General features: G+C 43.7%; 1 protein-coding gene across 3 annotated transcripts in view; it reads right to left on the bottom strand.

The window, feature by feature from the left end:
* LOC144685736 (fibroblast growth factor receptor-like 1) overlaps positions 1 to 16,328 on the bottom strand; it is a 150,099-nt gene that overhangs the window by 79,499 nt on the left and 54,272 nt on the right. For all 3 annotated transcript variants that reach the window (XM_078550562.1, XM_078550563.1, XM_078550564.1), the window contains one exon: positions 7,768 to 8,040. In XM_078550562.1, coding sequence (XP_078406688.1) covers positions 7,768 to 8,040 — 273 coding nt within the window. The remainder of the gene's footprint in view (positions 1 to 7,767; positions 8,041 to 16,328) is intronic.

Below are 16,328 nucleotides of genomic sequence, written 5' to 3'. Positions count from 1 at the left end.
GAACACCATCACCTGGAAGCTCCCCTCCAAGTCACTCACCATCCTGACTTGGAAATATATCGCCGTTCCTTTACTGTCACTGAGTCAAAATCCTGGAACTCCCTCCTAACAGCAATGTGGGTGTACCTACACCACATGGACTGCAGTGGTTCAAGTAGGCAGCTCACCACCACCTTCTCAAGGGCAATTAGGGATGGGCAATAAATTCTGGCCCAGCCAGCGAAGCCCACATCCCGTGAATGAATGAAAAAAACACAGCACTGAATGCAGTATATAGCCTGTGATAATTTACAGTGCATTGTACTTGTTAGTATGCAATGCATACTACTGTAAACCACAAAGTATACACTATATACAATGAAGTACTTGTGATAGAGAGCAATATACAATACACTGTCCATTGTGAGGGTAATTCTGTATTTCTAATGTACAGCCATGTGGAGAGCATGGATCAAAGAATTCAGTTGCAATATTGCAGCTCTGTGTCCAACCTTTACTCCTTTTTTGGTAGCACAGGATTGTGGAATTATTTTATCCATATGAAAACATACTCTGTAGCGTGTCACAGCACATGTACTCCATAATGTTGAACATTCTATCATTCTGTACACTTGATAGAGCTCCCAGAAAATGTTAAAATATTGTGAATAAGGTGCAATTTTATTTTTAAATTTCATCTCAGTTGTCCTTCACCCCATGATTGGAATCTGCTTGGGGAAATTACTGTTATATCTCAACATTGTAGCCAAGGCAATGAGGAGTTTGGATGCCAAGGTGAGGCAATGCCTGGTGACAGGAGTCAGTGGACAGATTGTTTGCTTGTCTTCCTCACCCTGGAATAGCCTGAGGTCCAGCAAAAAAAGAAGAAAGGGGAAAGTTGAAAATGTAACAAAATCATGGAGTGTTGTCTAAATATTTTGCCGCTGCCTCCTCAAACACCAAAATATCGCTTCTACCTAGTGGACGGTGATGCAACGATTTCAATGGGTTTCGCACATGGCAGCAGCTCCATCCTCATTATGGTATAAATACGCGTTTGTCCGAGTTCCTTACTTGTATCTGACCAAGCTGGCAGACACTAGGACCGTGAGGACAAGCTCCCTGCTATTGCTGGAGGGCCCCATTTGAAGCCATGGTCTTTTCCATCAGCTGATGCAGCTGACCCAGGCTGAAAAGGAGCCAGAAATTATATGCACTCACCCCTGGGCAACAAGTGACTTACAGGAACAGGCTCCTCATGGTGTGTGGGGCTCACATTAGCATCACAGCCTGTGGTAGCTGGCTGCAGCTTATTTTGTACATTGCCTGCCACCTTTCCAGCTTCAGCTCTTTCCTTTCTAATATTGGATTCCCATGCATCCATTATCTATTCTCATCAGCGATGCACAAGGGGAAGCTCTTTATCCAAATCTAGACTCCGGTCCTTTATTTCTTTTTAGCCCCTGACCTTCAAGTATTTCCTTCCGAACTAGAGTTAATGCCAAACTTTCTGTTTATTATCCACAGCCTGAAGCACCGAGGAATGACAGGAATTATTTAAGAGATAAACTTTGTTGTTTTCACTACTGGACTGAGCACATTTTTCTGTTAAAGGAACCTGTTAATACTGACTTTCACAACTAAACTGGGTCAAAGCTGAAATCTGTTTGTTAAGCTAACTAACTGGAAATTCTCTTGATTGCTCGTGTTTGGTCTTTCAGAACTAAACTATACAGGTCAGCTTCATCCCTGGTCTGAGCTAGTAACCTCAGCTGGGGAAGTAGTTAATGTCAATAAATCTGGTCTCGCTGTCCCTAGGGTGGGGAGAGGGAAACTGGCCAGCTTTACCACTCCTGCTAGTTATACCAGTGCATGTTGAAGGTTGTCAAATGAGGACAGAGCAAAGTTTGGCTGTGATGGCATCCACAGTTGAATAATCTGTGAACACTAATCTAGCGTTACCACCTGAAAGAAGTATCTGAAAGTTGACAGTGCTCATCCTACTGCAAAATCTTGCACCTACAAGAGAGGAGTGACAGGTGTGTAGAGTGAGAGGGGTTGGTGGGGGCAGGATGGGGGCAGGATGGGCGTAGGGGTGGAGATGTAAGAGGCGTGTGGTGGCAGAATTGGAGGCAATGAGTCGAGCTGGATTACATAATACTCTTCAATAAGATTGCTGCCTCGCAGCATTTTCCCTTTCCCTGTTGAGCTCTACAGCACTCAGATCTTAGATAAGGAGGCACAGGCAATCCTCAGTGCCACAAATGCCTAACTTGAGGACTCTGCCACAATGCCAGCTAAGGTAACATTGGTTACAGCAGCACAAGGTGCTCCCAGCAGGCAGCACCCTTATACTTGCCATTCAATAAGGGAGAATGGGGATTTAGCATTGTGAGGCACGATTTTCAGGCATGTGTTGCATTCTTAAAAATGAATGCACAGAGATTCAATCTGCAGCAACCCTGAAATGGAGTCAGAAATCAGTGAATTACAGTCATATAAAGCTCCAAGTCCTTTGACTGCATTTAGAGTAGTGTGTTCAATTCCGGGCATTGCACCTCAGGAAGGATATATTGACCTTGGAGGGAGTGCAGCACAGATTGCCTAGAATGATCTGGGTTAAATGGGTTAAATTATAAGGATATGTTGAATACAGTAGGCTTGTACTCCCTTGAGTATAGAAGATTAAAGGGTGATCTAATCGAGATGTTCAAGATGATTAAAGGATTTGACAGGATAGAGGGCAATATTATCTGGTGGGGGATTGATCCCAAGGGCTTACAATTAGAGCTAGGCTATTCAGGGATGATAACAGGAAATATTTGTCTATGTAAAATGTGGTGGAAATCTAGAACTTCCTCCCCAGAAAGCTTCTGAGGTTTAATTAATTGAAAATTTCTAAACTGAGATTGATAGATTTTGTTAGGCCAGGGTATTAATGTTTACAGAACCAAGGTTGGTAAATGAAGTTCAGACCTAGATCTGTCTTGGTCTAATTGAATAGAGCAACAGCCTTAAGGGGCTGAATGGTTTACTCTTGATCCTATGTTCTACGGATTTTGTAAAAGTCTCATTAATGATTTGGATCCAAATATAGACTACAGGCGTTTTCTCACTCTTCCTGACCTTCAAACATATCTCCATGAAATAAAGAAAGATTTGTATCTATATAGTACGCTTCACAATTGTCAGGTGTCTCAAAGCACTTTACAGCCAATGAAGTACTTTTGAAGTGGAGGCACTATTGTAATGTGGGAAACATGGCTGCTAGTTTGCCTATGGAAAGCTCCCACAAACAACATTTGACAAGATGGTCTGGTTTTGTGATGTTGATTGGAGTTGAATGTTGGCCAGGACACCAGGGATAACTCCTGGGCTCTTCTTCAAATGGTGCCATGGAACATCTGACATCCATTTGAGAGAACAGACAGCTGGGCCTCGGTTTAGCATCCTATCTGAAATATTGCCCTCCAGCGGTGCAGAATCCCCTCAGTACAGCACTGGAGCATCAAGCTTCATTTTTGTACTCAAGTCTTGGAGTGAAACTTGAACCCAGGACCTTATGACTCAGAGTCAAGAGTGCTGCCAATTGAGCCACAGATAACAGAACCTTTTTTCTACAGTTAAGGTTAAATTTTCTCTTTATTATCTACAATATTACACACACACACAAAACTCTCATATATAACAAAATGAGCTGGAATTAGTATTTATTGCAAACCCTTGATTGAAGGTCCAAGGCCCACACATGTCAAGATATTCACCAAGATTGAAAAGAGAGGGAAAATGATTATAAAAGCCTGAAGATTAAAGCAGACAGTGGGATGTCAGAACACTGAAGATGATTAACTTTAATTGCAGTTTTACCCCAAGAACTGACAGTTACTGAGCAAAAAAAAAAGTACACAAGCCCACTTTCTGTGATCCTCCACAAGCATTGCTTGAAAAGAAAAACTTGTTCCACTTTCAGTAAATGTGCTGAGAATTTCAGCCTATTTCCCCCTAAATTTGGCTCTGGGGACAATTTAAGAATGAAAAGGTTGAGGACCGAGTGCACCCATTTCCTTCCCTGGGCTGTCAGTCAAAGTTGTGCAAATCACTGCCGAAATGTTCCCAACAGGAGAAGATAAATCCACAAATACAAGATGTTTTGTTACTTGGAAATCTGTTTAAAAGCTTGCTTCCTTTTCCACTTTTAATACTAGATAGTTCTGTCTGAATAAATCTGTCTCCCACCACCATCCTCACCCAGTAAGGGAAAAATAACATTAATTCTTCACGTATTCTTGCCCTATTAACTCTTTGAGGGATGCAAACACAGTGGTCTCACACCTATCTTGAATCCATTAGCTCGCTTCAATGCTTAACAAATGTAAACCTGCTGACCATCGGAGACTGATGTGGATGACCCGCATTCGTGGGAGGATAGTCTGCGTACATGGATGAAAATCTGTGCAGAAGAGGCGGGGCAGTCCAATGCAGCAAAATTAACTTGCTTCCATATTTTACAACTTCACTCACGCCTTGACAGGGTAACACATGAGTGCTTGACAAAGAATATACTCACTCTCTGTGAATTTGTGATACTTTTCTCTTTCCCCTCCCCTTGTGTCTCTCTACCCATGTGCTATTATCTCACACTCACAGTATTGCAGTTATCTTTTTCTTTCCCTCCCTATCTATAGCTTCTCTCTGACTTTATTTTCTCTTTCTATCTGTAGTTTCTCTCGCTTTTTCACAAGCTGGGTTTTTCTCTTTCCTTCTTGCTGCGCGTCTTTCATATTTGCTTTTTCTTTAACTCTGTATCTTCATTTACCATGACATTTTTTCACCCACAATCTTAAAATTAGAGCTCGAAAATTCAGGTACACTTTTTCCACAGAAGGATGAATAGAAATTTGGAACTCTTTCCCAGAAAAAATTGTGAACTGGGGTCAACTGGAGCTTTTAAGATGGAGATCGATAGATTTTTGCTTGCTAAGTGTACCAAGATGTGTGGAACATAGATGGGAAAAACAAGTTAAGGTCCATGTAGTGTTCAATTGGTCTGTGTTTGATTATGCGAGTCTGGTAACTGATCTCTGCTCACTGTGCTTGATTGGTTAAGCCTGGCTGTAGACTCAGAGCAAAGTATAAACAGATGCACCACAGGAAATTGCTAGAAGCTGAGCTGAAAGCTTGAGTACAGACAATTTATAAATGCAGATATATTTTAAAACTCTTGTAAATGAAGCTGTTGTACATGGGAAAACTCCTGTATCTATGTTCCTATCAATTCTAAAGCATAACGATGTTTGAAATTAATTGGGGGAATTTGTCTTCAGGCCCCTTGAAATGCACATAAATTGGTGTGAAGGTTTCAGGGGGTAGTGTTAAATGAAAATATAGAATAGAATTGGAAACAAAAATGATTTTTGTAACGCCCGTTTGATCTTTCTTCCAAGCGACACACAGTGGTGCCCAGGAATATTAATGCAAACCTTTTCCTCCTAGTTAATAGATCATCTACTAATACTGAGATAAAAGTTATGCAGGTAAAGAAAAATCATAATTCTCCAAAGTGGCAATAAGATAATAATGTTCAATAAAATTGAGTACATGTGCCTTTCCCTCTCAATAAAAAGATTCTTGTCTGCAAAATGCAGGGACCTATTGAAGGGTATTGGAGAGAGTAGTTATGATAGGGTTAACTGGATGGATGATGGGGAGAAAAACACCAGCACAAACCTCATGGTCAAATGGTCCATTTTGGTTTTACGTCATTCTATAATTGTATGGTCAGTTAAATCCTATTTTCAACCTCAAGGATTGATTACAGCTTCAATGTCTTTGGGCTAGGAAGACATTAAGCTCCTGACTGCTATCTAGTATATCCACCCTCATCTTCCACACCCCATATCTTGTCCACCTCCCCGATTAGAGTATGTGCACATTTAGGTGCTGGGTGAGTCTCCGCAGTCAAATAATGTGCCCACCTAAATGGGGAGGGTCACAAATGAATGATGGGCACCTGGCTGAGGTAGTAGAGAATGGCAGGCACCCATGGAACTGGCATGCCCCAGAAAGAGGTGACACTTTGGCAGGGTGGGGAGAGCTGCAACACTGTTGATCCAATTCTACACCATGTGCTTCAGTCTAACAAGGCTACTTACTGGGAGGGATACCTTGTGATTTCTGCCATAGAACACTTGCTGGCGTACATACTAACACCCCATCGAGGCAATCACCTTAACTTATTTTGGTCATTCACTTTTATAATAATTTATTATTTATACCAGTGGCTCTCAAACTGCAGTCCCTGGAATCCTGGAGATCTACAGTGCCAGTCTAGGCTGTCTGTGATGCAGGACCACCCTTACAGGCTGGTGTCATGGACAAGCACCCAAGGCACTTCCAAGATTAAGTGAGTGAGCAGTAGACCTCTTCTGCTCATCCTGTGCTCCATCTCCCTACCTGTTTCTCTAGTACTTCCCCCATGCCCCTCTTCCCTCCCATGCTCTGCTCTCTCTGTGTGAGTTCTTTCTCTCCATGCTCCTGTTCTCTTCATTCTTTTGCTTGTCCTATTCTCTTCAGGTTTTCCCTGGGCTCCTGCTTTCTCTGAGCTCCTATTCCCACAGTGCACCTGCACTCTACATGCGGCGATTAGCAGGAATATATATCTCATTGATATCTGCAAATAAATACCAATTTTCTTAAAATAATTAACAGTCTCTTCATATGCAGCCCTTTTATGACTCCTCAGATGCTGAAGCAGTCCATGTCCAAACGCAGCAAGATCTGGACAATGTCCAGGCTTGGGCTGACAAGTGGCAAGTAACATTCGTGTCACAGACATGCCAGGCAATGACCATCTCCAGCAAGAGAGAATCCAACCATCTCCCCTTGACATTCAATAGTATTACCATCACTGAATCCCCCACTATCAACATCTTGGGGGTTACCATTGACCAGAAACTGAACTGGACTAGCCATATGAATACTGCGGCTATAAAAACAGATCAGAGGCTAGGAATCCTGTGGTGAGTAACTCATCTCCTGACTCCGAAAAGCCTGTTCACCATCTACAAGGCACAAGTCAGGGGTGTGATGGAATGCTCTCCACTTGCCTAGATGAGTGCAGCTCCAACAACATTCAAGAAGCTTGACACCATCCAGGACAGAGCAGCCAGCTTGATAGGCACCCCATCCACAAACATTCACTCCCTCCACCACTGACGCACAGTTGCAGCAGTATGTACCATCTACAAGATGCATTGCAGGAACTTGCCATGCCTCCTTTGACAGCACCTTCCAAATCCACGACCACTACTATCTAGAAGGACATGGGTAGCAGACAAATATGAACACCACTACCTGGAAGTTCCCCTTCAAGCTACTCACCACCCTGACTTGGAAATATATCGCCGTTCCTTCACTGTCGCTGGGTTAAAATCCTGAACTCCCTTCCTAACAGCACTGTGGGTGTACCTACACCACAGGTACTACAACGGTTCAAGGCGGCAGCACACCACCACCTTCTCAAGGGCAACTAGGGATGGGCAATAAATACTGGCCTAGCCGGTGTCGGCCACATCCCATGAATGAATAAAGAAAAAGAGACTCTATATAGATGCAAGTTCTTTCTTTTGCAAGTCCTTCAGTGCAAGTATTTGCAGATACCATAGAAAAGGTAAAGCATTGTGTAAGAGGTTACACCAGGACCTGACAAGGTGTGTGAACTTTAACACAACTGAAAGAAGAACAAACTATTCCAAAAAAGATGGGGTCAAAAGCCATCTGTGTACTTACTGATGATGATGAGGGTATAGTTGAGATGGATGCTGCCAAAACCGTTCGTTGCTCTGCAGACGTAGACTCCTGCGTCCTCCACTTCTACCTCCTTGATCTTGAGACCGTGCTGAAGAACCCGGAACCTTGTCCAGCCGCTGTGGATGGTGCGTCCATCTTTGATCCACATGGTCAATGGTGGAGGGTCGCCCTCCACTGGACAGGCCAGCCTGACCGTGTGGCCGAGCTTCACTGGTTGTCGGCTCATCACTTTCTTAGCAATCCTTGGAGGTCCTGGACACAGACATTAAAGAGAAGTCAGCAGTCAGTGATGGTACAAATGGAAGCTAGCGTGAAACGTTAAGGGATGGCCATAAAATGAAATCAACTCTTTGAAGTGTCTCAGCTCTCGAGTTTCTTCCAACCTTCTGACAGCTCCTGATCTTGGAAAACCAGGAACCTATCGGTCCAGGATAGACAGGTTTGAGAGTTGTGCGGGTGGGGGGAGGGTGGCATGGTTGCTTAATCCTGTTTCTCTTTAGTGGCATTATCCATGCTCGTGTGGTCCTGGGCGGGGAATATACAGTGTTGACTGGTATGCTTGAGGCCTTCAGCGACAGGTGGGTACCTCAGGGTACAGAGTTTCTCATTGATATTCACAACAACCTTATAATTTAATTTCCATTTGTGTTCAATTGCTGTACTGAGCCATAGTTATTGTTGTTTAGTTATTATTAGTTAATGGTGCCCTAGGGCATGTGCCATAATCTTTCAATGTTTCAGGCTGGGGTAACTTCATGTCAGCTCTATAGGCTGCTTTAGAAAGGCCTAACTGTAGATGAGTGGCTGACTTCATACAGGTGGTTATTTAATGTGGATTGAGACCCAATAGGAAATGTGTTAGTTTCAGAAAATCATGTCCTTCACCCGATCCAGAAGTTCTTTGAAATCTGCCAAATGACTCATGTCAGGTCAACATATCAACCGAAATCATCACTCATAAGAACAGGAGGAGGCCATTTAACCCCTCGAGCATGTTCCGTCAGTCAATTAGCTAATGGCTGATCCATGACCTAACTCCAAAGACCAGCCTCTGCCCCACAAAAATCTATCAATCTTAGATTTAAAATTAACGACTGATTGAGCATCAGTTGCCATGTGGAAGAGAGTTCCAAACCTCTGCCACTCTTTGCATATAAGTTGTACGCTAAGCTGTCACACACTCCACTTCACATGGAAGTTCTCAAGCTCTTGTGCCAGAACTGAATCCCACCAGGCACTTGAACAGTGGGCAAACACAGTGAAACCATTCCCATTCTTTGGAATAAGTCTGCAGTATGGTCCATAACTAAAACTTACCCACCACCACAATGTACCACGTACTATATCATGTATCCTGCATAACATGCATCTAACGTGTTCCACACTGCTGTAATTAAAGAACAGTTACTGTAGTACATTCTGAATTGCCCTTGTTTGGCCATTTGCCTCAACTCCACATTAGACAGCAGCAATCAAAGGTTACAGGTACCATCACCCATCACTGTCCTATAACACATACCAACCACTCTGAACCAGTGTGAAACAGTCCTTCTTTCCCTCTATCTAAGATCAATTTGAGCCTATAGCTCCTAAATGCGAAAGCACACAGCATCATACACTGCCAGCCAGTCCCAAAATAGGAGACAGGAGGCTTTGTTCCTGCTTGAGTACACTTGTCAGTGGATGCATGTGTCTGTGTGTGCGTGAGATTCAGTGTAAGGTTGTGTGCTTGAATGTGTGTGCATGTGAAGGCATGTATGTGTGCTGCATATGTTTGTGCACATGCATGTGTAACTATATGAATGTATTTGCATAGTTGTGCTGTATTTGCAGGTTGAATGGTGATGCTGTAATTTCCGTGATAGCAGAAAGAAGACAGGGACAGTGGTGCCTGCAGATTTTGGGTTTCTACTTAGCAGTGATTTCCTGGTCTTTCAAAACTGTGCTCCCAATGGAGCTCCCATTCTAGGAGGGAGCACCGGTCAGTGAGAGGATCACAAAACTAGAGGCCCAATTCACTGAGTGCAGCTCCTTACTGGGATTGGTGGTGTTTACAGTCCTAACAGACCACTGTGCCTCGTTTCAATCAGAGACAACCACTCCGTCTGCTTTGCAGTTAGACATAGCTACTGGAGGTGAAAGTGCATCATTCACACTTGAATATGACCACCCACCCAATTCCCCTTTTTAAAAAAAAATTTTAAAAATGACATTTTTGTACACAACTGTGATACATTATACTGGATCAGAAAGTGCTTCTCACAGCATTTGCCGTGCCAACCCTGCATACACACTCCTTATTTATTCAGCAGGGCAAAGGTTAACAGAAAGTGAAAACATCATGTGATGTTTTACTGAAATGGATTTCAGCTTCAAGCCTGTGTTTCTTGGATGTGCCGATGCCCGTGCTCTTCCTCCCTTGCGCCTCATTCTTTGCGTTCTCAGTTCTGACTTTCCTTCCCTGGAGGTTCCTTTGCTGCGTTTATGTTGGAATGTTCCTATGCCAGAGACCTGGCAAGTGTGTACCTTGGACGCTGCTGCACCATCACATCTATTCAAATCATTTCCTGTTGCATTACCAGCTTATTCCAAACAGCAACTTCTTATTTTCACTTAAGACATGAATGAATCATTTGTGAACATAGTTTGTTAATGGATTATCTTTGTTTTGCAGCGGCAGGGTGGTGGTGAAATTGAGATTGAAATAACCACCGGCACTTTGTGACAAAAGGCCCAAATCAGTGCAGTTAATTGCTTTTCTTTCAATACTGCTTCACATTTTCTCTCCTTTCTGCAACCAGTGCCAACTTAGCCTGTTCTTGTACTTTCATAAGTGCTGGTAGTCCTATTCAATTGAAGTGAGCATCACCAATTATGTCCCTCACTTTAAATCAGTGCATTTTCACTTTCCAACACATTGTTAGAGAGCGGGCAGGTCTGGAAACTTTCCCTGTGAATGGCATTCGACCACCACCACTCCACCCCCCTCCCCCCGCCCCACCCCACCCCAGCCCAGCCGGCCCTCCGCAACCACAGCACTGTCCTTCCCACCCAGGAACGCTGGGACCATTTTTTACTGTCAATTGGGAAACTCAGCGCATACCAGAGTGACCATTTGTATTTTCACAGCACTCCCCGTACACAAAATAGTGCAAAAGTGCCATACAGAATAGAGAAATACAACAAACACTGAGGGCAGAAGTAAAAGGGAGCTGCTGGGGGTGGGGAAATGGAACTGAAAGCACAGACGGTCAAATAAAAGGTTTTTTTTTAGCAGCTTCTGGAAACAGGAAAAGGAGGTGACAAGGTGAAGGAATTTCAAGGTGGAGTTCCAGGCAGCAGGGACATAATGGCTGACCAACCTGGCGACCCGTGCACTCAATCACACAGAACTGCAGCAGAAAATGCATCCAACAACTGAGCTGTAGCAAAGGAAACAAAAAACCTTCTCAAACAAAAGGGTTTCTTTCTTCTTCCTAACATGAATTGGGCTGTTTAAGAAATGGAAAGAGAGAAAAAATAATATACAGGAAATAAAATCAGTAAGATAACAAATAATAAAAAACAAAGATTTTATTTAGAATTCTTTTTTCTGCCAGCTTTCTCTTCACGATTATTTATTTCTTCAAACCGTGCCTGATAATTACAGATCTGATCCAAGTATAATTCCTACATAATTCCAGAATGGAATTCCAATATATCAAATCATTTCCACTTTCCTCATATGATTTAGAATTCCCAAGCCAGGCATAACACTTGCACCCATCATCTGATCCAATGATAATATTTCTCCTAATTCTTTATGTTTTCAGATTCCAATTCTCCTGCAAGCTGAATATTGGGAGCTCGCTGTCTACACGCACACTCAAGTTGCCACTTTCCTCAGGACCCTGTGTCACACAGAGGCAGTGAGGCCAAAACTCTGCCTTAAACCATTCCCCCATGCCCCTCAGCCCTCTGAGATCTCTGTGCTTCTCCAACTCTGGCCTCTTGACATCTCCAATTATCGTTGCTCCAGCATTGACATCCATGCTTTCAGCTGCCTAAGCCCCAAGTTTTCCAATTCCCTCCCTGAACCACTTCACATCACTGCATCTCCCTCCTCCTTTAAACGCTCCTACCGCTTTCACCAAGCTTTTGGCCACCTGTCCCAACATCTCAAGGCTGATAAGTTTTGTCTGATAACACTTCTGTGAAGCAGCTTGGGATGTTTTTACTACGATAAAGTTGTTGGCGATGGATGCTTAGAGTTCACTCTGGGAATCCGAGCAGCTACCAGCAACATGCACTTTTTACATGCATGTTGTCATCTTGAGTTATGGATAGTGAAGGTAGAGGCTTCAACGTCTTTCCATCACATGGTTGACCAGGAATCTCTCCTGTTCCTACCACCTGTCATTGGTGTGTGTTGGAAGGATTTGCAGATTGATATTTAACCTGTTTGGCCACCTTATGAATGCACCTCCCTTGGTCATCTAGTCCTAGGGAGAGACTTGAATCTGGAGCTTCTGGCTCAGAGGCAGGGATGCTACTCACTGCACCACAGACCATTAAAGGTGCCACATAACTGCAAATTGTTATTAAACCCTTTTCATTTGCTATGCACCTGAGCAATCACATCCCTTTGAGGCTGACTATTGTTCCTGACTCTTTTGTTCTGGAGGCAGGACGGGGGTGGGGTGGGGTGCAGTGGTGGGAGGGTGAAGGTGGGAGACACAATGGTTATATTGCTGTCTATGCAGTAAGGCCCTGAGCTGTGAGAGTGGGAAATGTTGGGAGCAGAAAGCAAAGAGTAAATTGAAATCCAAGAAAAGAGGGAATGGAAAGAGAAAAGAAACCAGGCTTGAGTTTGAGCGAGATGAGAGCAGACAGTCAAAGGAAGAAAGGTAAAGCTGAGGGAAAAAAAGATTAGATGCATAAGGGGGGGGATGCTAACTGTCAGAAGCTGAGTGGAACAGGAGTTAAAATCGAGATCTTTCTCAACTGATTGTTGTTTCCTCGAACAGTTCAGGTACTTGTCAGACATGTAAATTGGGGTAGCGTGATGTAATTCAGACTGTCAAACGATTTTAATGGTCTTATCGAGTCAAGGATGCTCTGCTAGATAAAACCTGACAGAAGATCAACTGATGCCTTGTTGGGATAATTTCAAAGCCACCTTGGTGGAGTTTAGAGGAGCAGGAGTGGGTCCCACTAAGAAAGTTTGAGTTGTGGTATAAAGGGTTAATAGCAATTATGCATTAGCTAATGTACATCATCAATGATGTTAGTTCATGTGTCTCTAGAACTCAGAGAGAGATGCCTCTGGAAGGACCCTTGTGCTTATCTGTCCCTTTTCATAGTTGTATATAGTTAATAAATGTTTGGAAGTTCCTGGATTGTTTCTAATAGTCTCTGTCAAACACATCCTGGGCCTGTTTCTGATATTACTTCATGGTAGCAGCAGTAAACTAACTGATTTGCAAGGATCCCTGACAAAACTGCCAATGGTTGGAAAGGAAAAGCCATCAAATATACAGCAGCAAGGGAATGACTGCAGCAAGGAATCGAAAAGAAAAGTGCAAACAGGGTCCCAGGACAGCCGATTAAAGTAACAGACGACCATGGAAAAAGCCCTAACCCTACCCGACTTTTTTGACCACGTACAAGGCCCCGACCTAGCACCACACTGGAAAGACTGGCACTGCAGATTCGACAGGAACGGGACTGCTTCAGGGTTTGCACAGAAGTCTGAGCAAGAGCAGGTCAGCACACTCCTCCATCCCATTGGCTGCTGCACAAATGACATTTTAATAAGACAGGGTGTTAATGAGGGCACAGCAACCTGTGAAGAGGTTGTTAAGGCCTTCGATTTGTATTTCAGTCTTCACAAGACTTAGCTGACTTTTTTGCAGCCCAGAAAAGAGCTAATGTTATCCAAGGCAGTTCAATTAGCGAGACAGGCTGATTTTCAGAAGTAGAACCAAGTTTTAATCGAGAACCTTTGTAGAGTTAGGCTACTAACTCAGTCCAGTTTGTGAGCAATAGGAGTACCAGCGCACCCACTAAAAAGCAGACCCAGAATGAAGAAAGGCCACTGCACAGTGTCATGCCTTCTGGAGGCGCAATCACTTTGAAGTGGTATGTTGCAACTGTAAGCCTCCTACACAAAAATTCCAAGGGAGACTGATCAGGTCAAGTGCTATCCAGGGAATAGAAAATGTCAAGAAAAAAATGTACCGTCTTTGGGTGAAGTTGCAACACCCGAGGAGACCTTTTGAAGTGTGGATATTGTAGTTGAAGGCCGAAAAACCCACTTTTAAATTGGACACGGGTGCAGGAGTGTCCATTCTATCTGATACGTGGCTGAAGCCTGAATTTCTCAAAGCATCTACGATTCAACCACGTGGTCCAGGCGGCACCCCAGTCAAGATGCCATGGAAATGACTGTCACACTTCGATGTAATGGATCTATAATCAAGTTTGCTCTTTATTAAGCAAAGGAGCTTGTATAGCTTTGCAGTTTCTTTATGCACCAGGTGCAATGGAAACTCAAGTTGACTCAGAACAGCTTGAATTAGTTTCCATATTGAAAGCTCCACACCTGCAGCCACAGGAAGACATTCTGGAACTTGCATTACTCTTTGAGGAGAGGGCGGACGAAGAAGGAGGTCAGACCACTACTGATGACAGTAAGCAGCCAGAGGAGGAAATTCTGGACCTCAGGCTACTTTTTGAAGAGAGAGTGGATGAGGATCATACTCCAGATACTGCTGGGTAATGTGGCCAGGATGCCAATCTCACGGACTATTCTGGTAAAGATGCCAGTGACCTAGGGCAACCTGATTCGGGCACAAAGAGAAACCAGGAACAGAAGCTCTAACAATGGCCAGTGAGAGAGTACAGAATAAAATGCTGACTCCCTAAACTCTGAGGTCAAGGCTGAAGAAGAAATGACTGAAACTGCTGATATACAAGCTGCTAATCTAACACACACTTCTGATGTACAAGGAAGTGTAACTTCTCCGAATCTAGTAGAGGCAGCAGAACAAAAACCTGACCCAGTAAACCACAATATAGCCACAGAGCCTGAGGTGACATTCAGCTCTATTCCAGATATTGCTGTCACTGTTGAAGCTCTCGAATTGCCAATACCTAGTGAAGAGCAAACTCACACTGATGTTATAGCAGAGTGTGCAGGTGCTGAACAACCACAAGCAGAAAGACAAGATCCTACAGTATTGACAGAAATATCAGTAAATCCACTTGAGAATAATCTTCATTCTTCTGTTTGTTCAAGCAGATTATTCTTGAATGTGACATTGGGAGTGCACAACTCTTTATTCAGGGTACAGGAATCATTGAATATACTTAAGCAACGGATGCTTTTTCCAGGCAATGACATTGTTGGATCAGGGGATTGCAGACTTGCTACAGCTCTACAAACCTTAACGGAAGCTGACTGAGTCTCATTCCTTTTAGAAAGGGCAGGCAACAGCGTGATCTCTAAAGGGGATGCAAAGAAGAAGAAGAAGAAACAGAGAAAATGTCTGTTCGTCACCTTTGTGCTGTACACCAGAAACAGGAATCTTTGTCCACTGACTCAAGTGTATTCCAGGAAGAATATGGAGAACATATGTCCTACATGTTCTCTAAGAGAGCCTAGAACATGGTGATGCCACTGGTACAAGAGACTATGACGGGGTGCGGAATGAGGAGTTGGATGTGTAAATAGTTAATGAGTAGTTTAATGAGCAGAATGAAAGACATGGGGGAGGGGAGAAGTAGTATAAAGGGTTAATAGCTATTATGCTCATAATTAATGTACATCATCAGTGATGTCAGATCATGTGTCTCTAGGACTCAGAGAGAGATGCCTCTGGAAGGAGCCTCATGCTTATCTGTCCCTGTTAATAGTTAATAAATGTTTGTAAGTTCCTGGATGCCTTGTTTCCAGTAGCCTCTGTCAAGCACAACCTGGGCCTGCATCTGATATTACTTCATGAGTCACTGCCCTTTACTCCCGCATTTCATTCTGTCTGCTCCAAAAAAACACTCCTCACACTCCCCTCCTCGTCCCTGACTTACCTGGCTTCCTCTTGACTACCTGAACTTCACAGGCACAAAATTGTTGAGCTGCCTCTGGACTCCCTTTTCATTTGGACAGTTGGCTGGCAGAATGTGTCCTGGTCTTTAGAAGGGATCAGGCCTCCTGCGGCCATTGTTGGGCAGCCAGCTTCTCACAAGAGGAGAATTCCCCAGTAGAGACAGACCCTAGGAAGGGTGAAAGAGAGTAGGGTGGCCACTGCTGGAAGCCACAAACACTGTGGCGACACACAGGGATGATGTCTTTGCCTAGGCCCATCGAGTCTGCTCCGCCATTCAATAAGATCATGGATGACCTGGTGATCCTCAACTCCACTTTCCTGCCTTTTCCCCATAACCCTTGATTCCCTTACTGATTAAAAATCTGTCTATCTCAGCCTTGAATATACTTAACGACCCAGCCTCTACAGCCTCTGCGGTAAAGAATTCCACAGATTCACTACCCTCTGAGAGAA

Source organism: Cetorhinus maximus, chromosome 10 (assembly GCF_964194155.1).
Source record: "Cetorhinus maximus chromosome 10, sCetMax3.hap1.1, whole genome shotgun sequence".
Taxonomy (NCBI): domain Eukaryota; kingdom Metazoa; phylum Chordata; class Chondrichthyes; order Lamniformes; family Cetorhinidae; genus Cetorhinus; species Cetorhinus maximus.
Note: the sequence above shows the minus strand (reverse complement) of the source record. Positions and strands in the feature narration are given on the sequence as shown.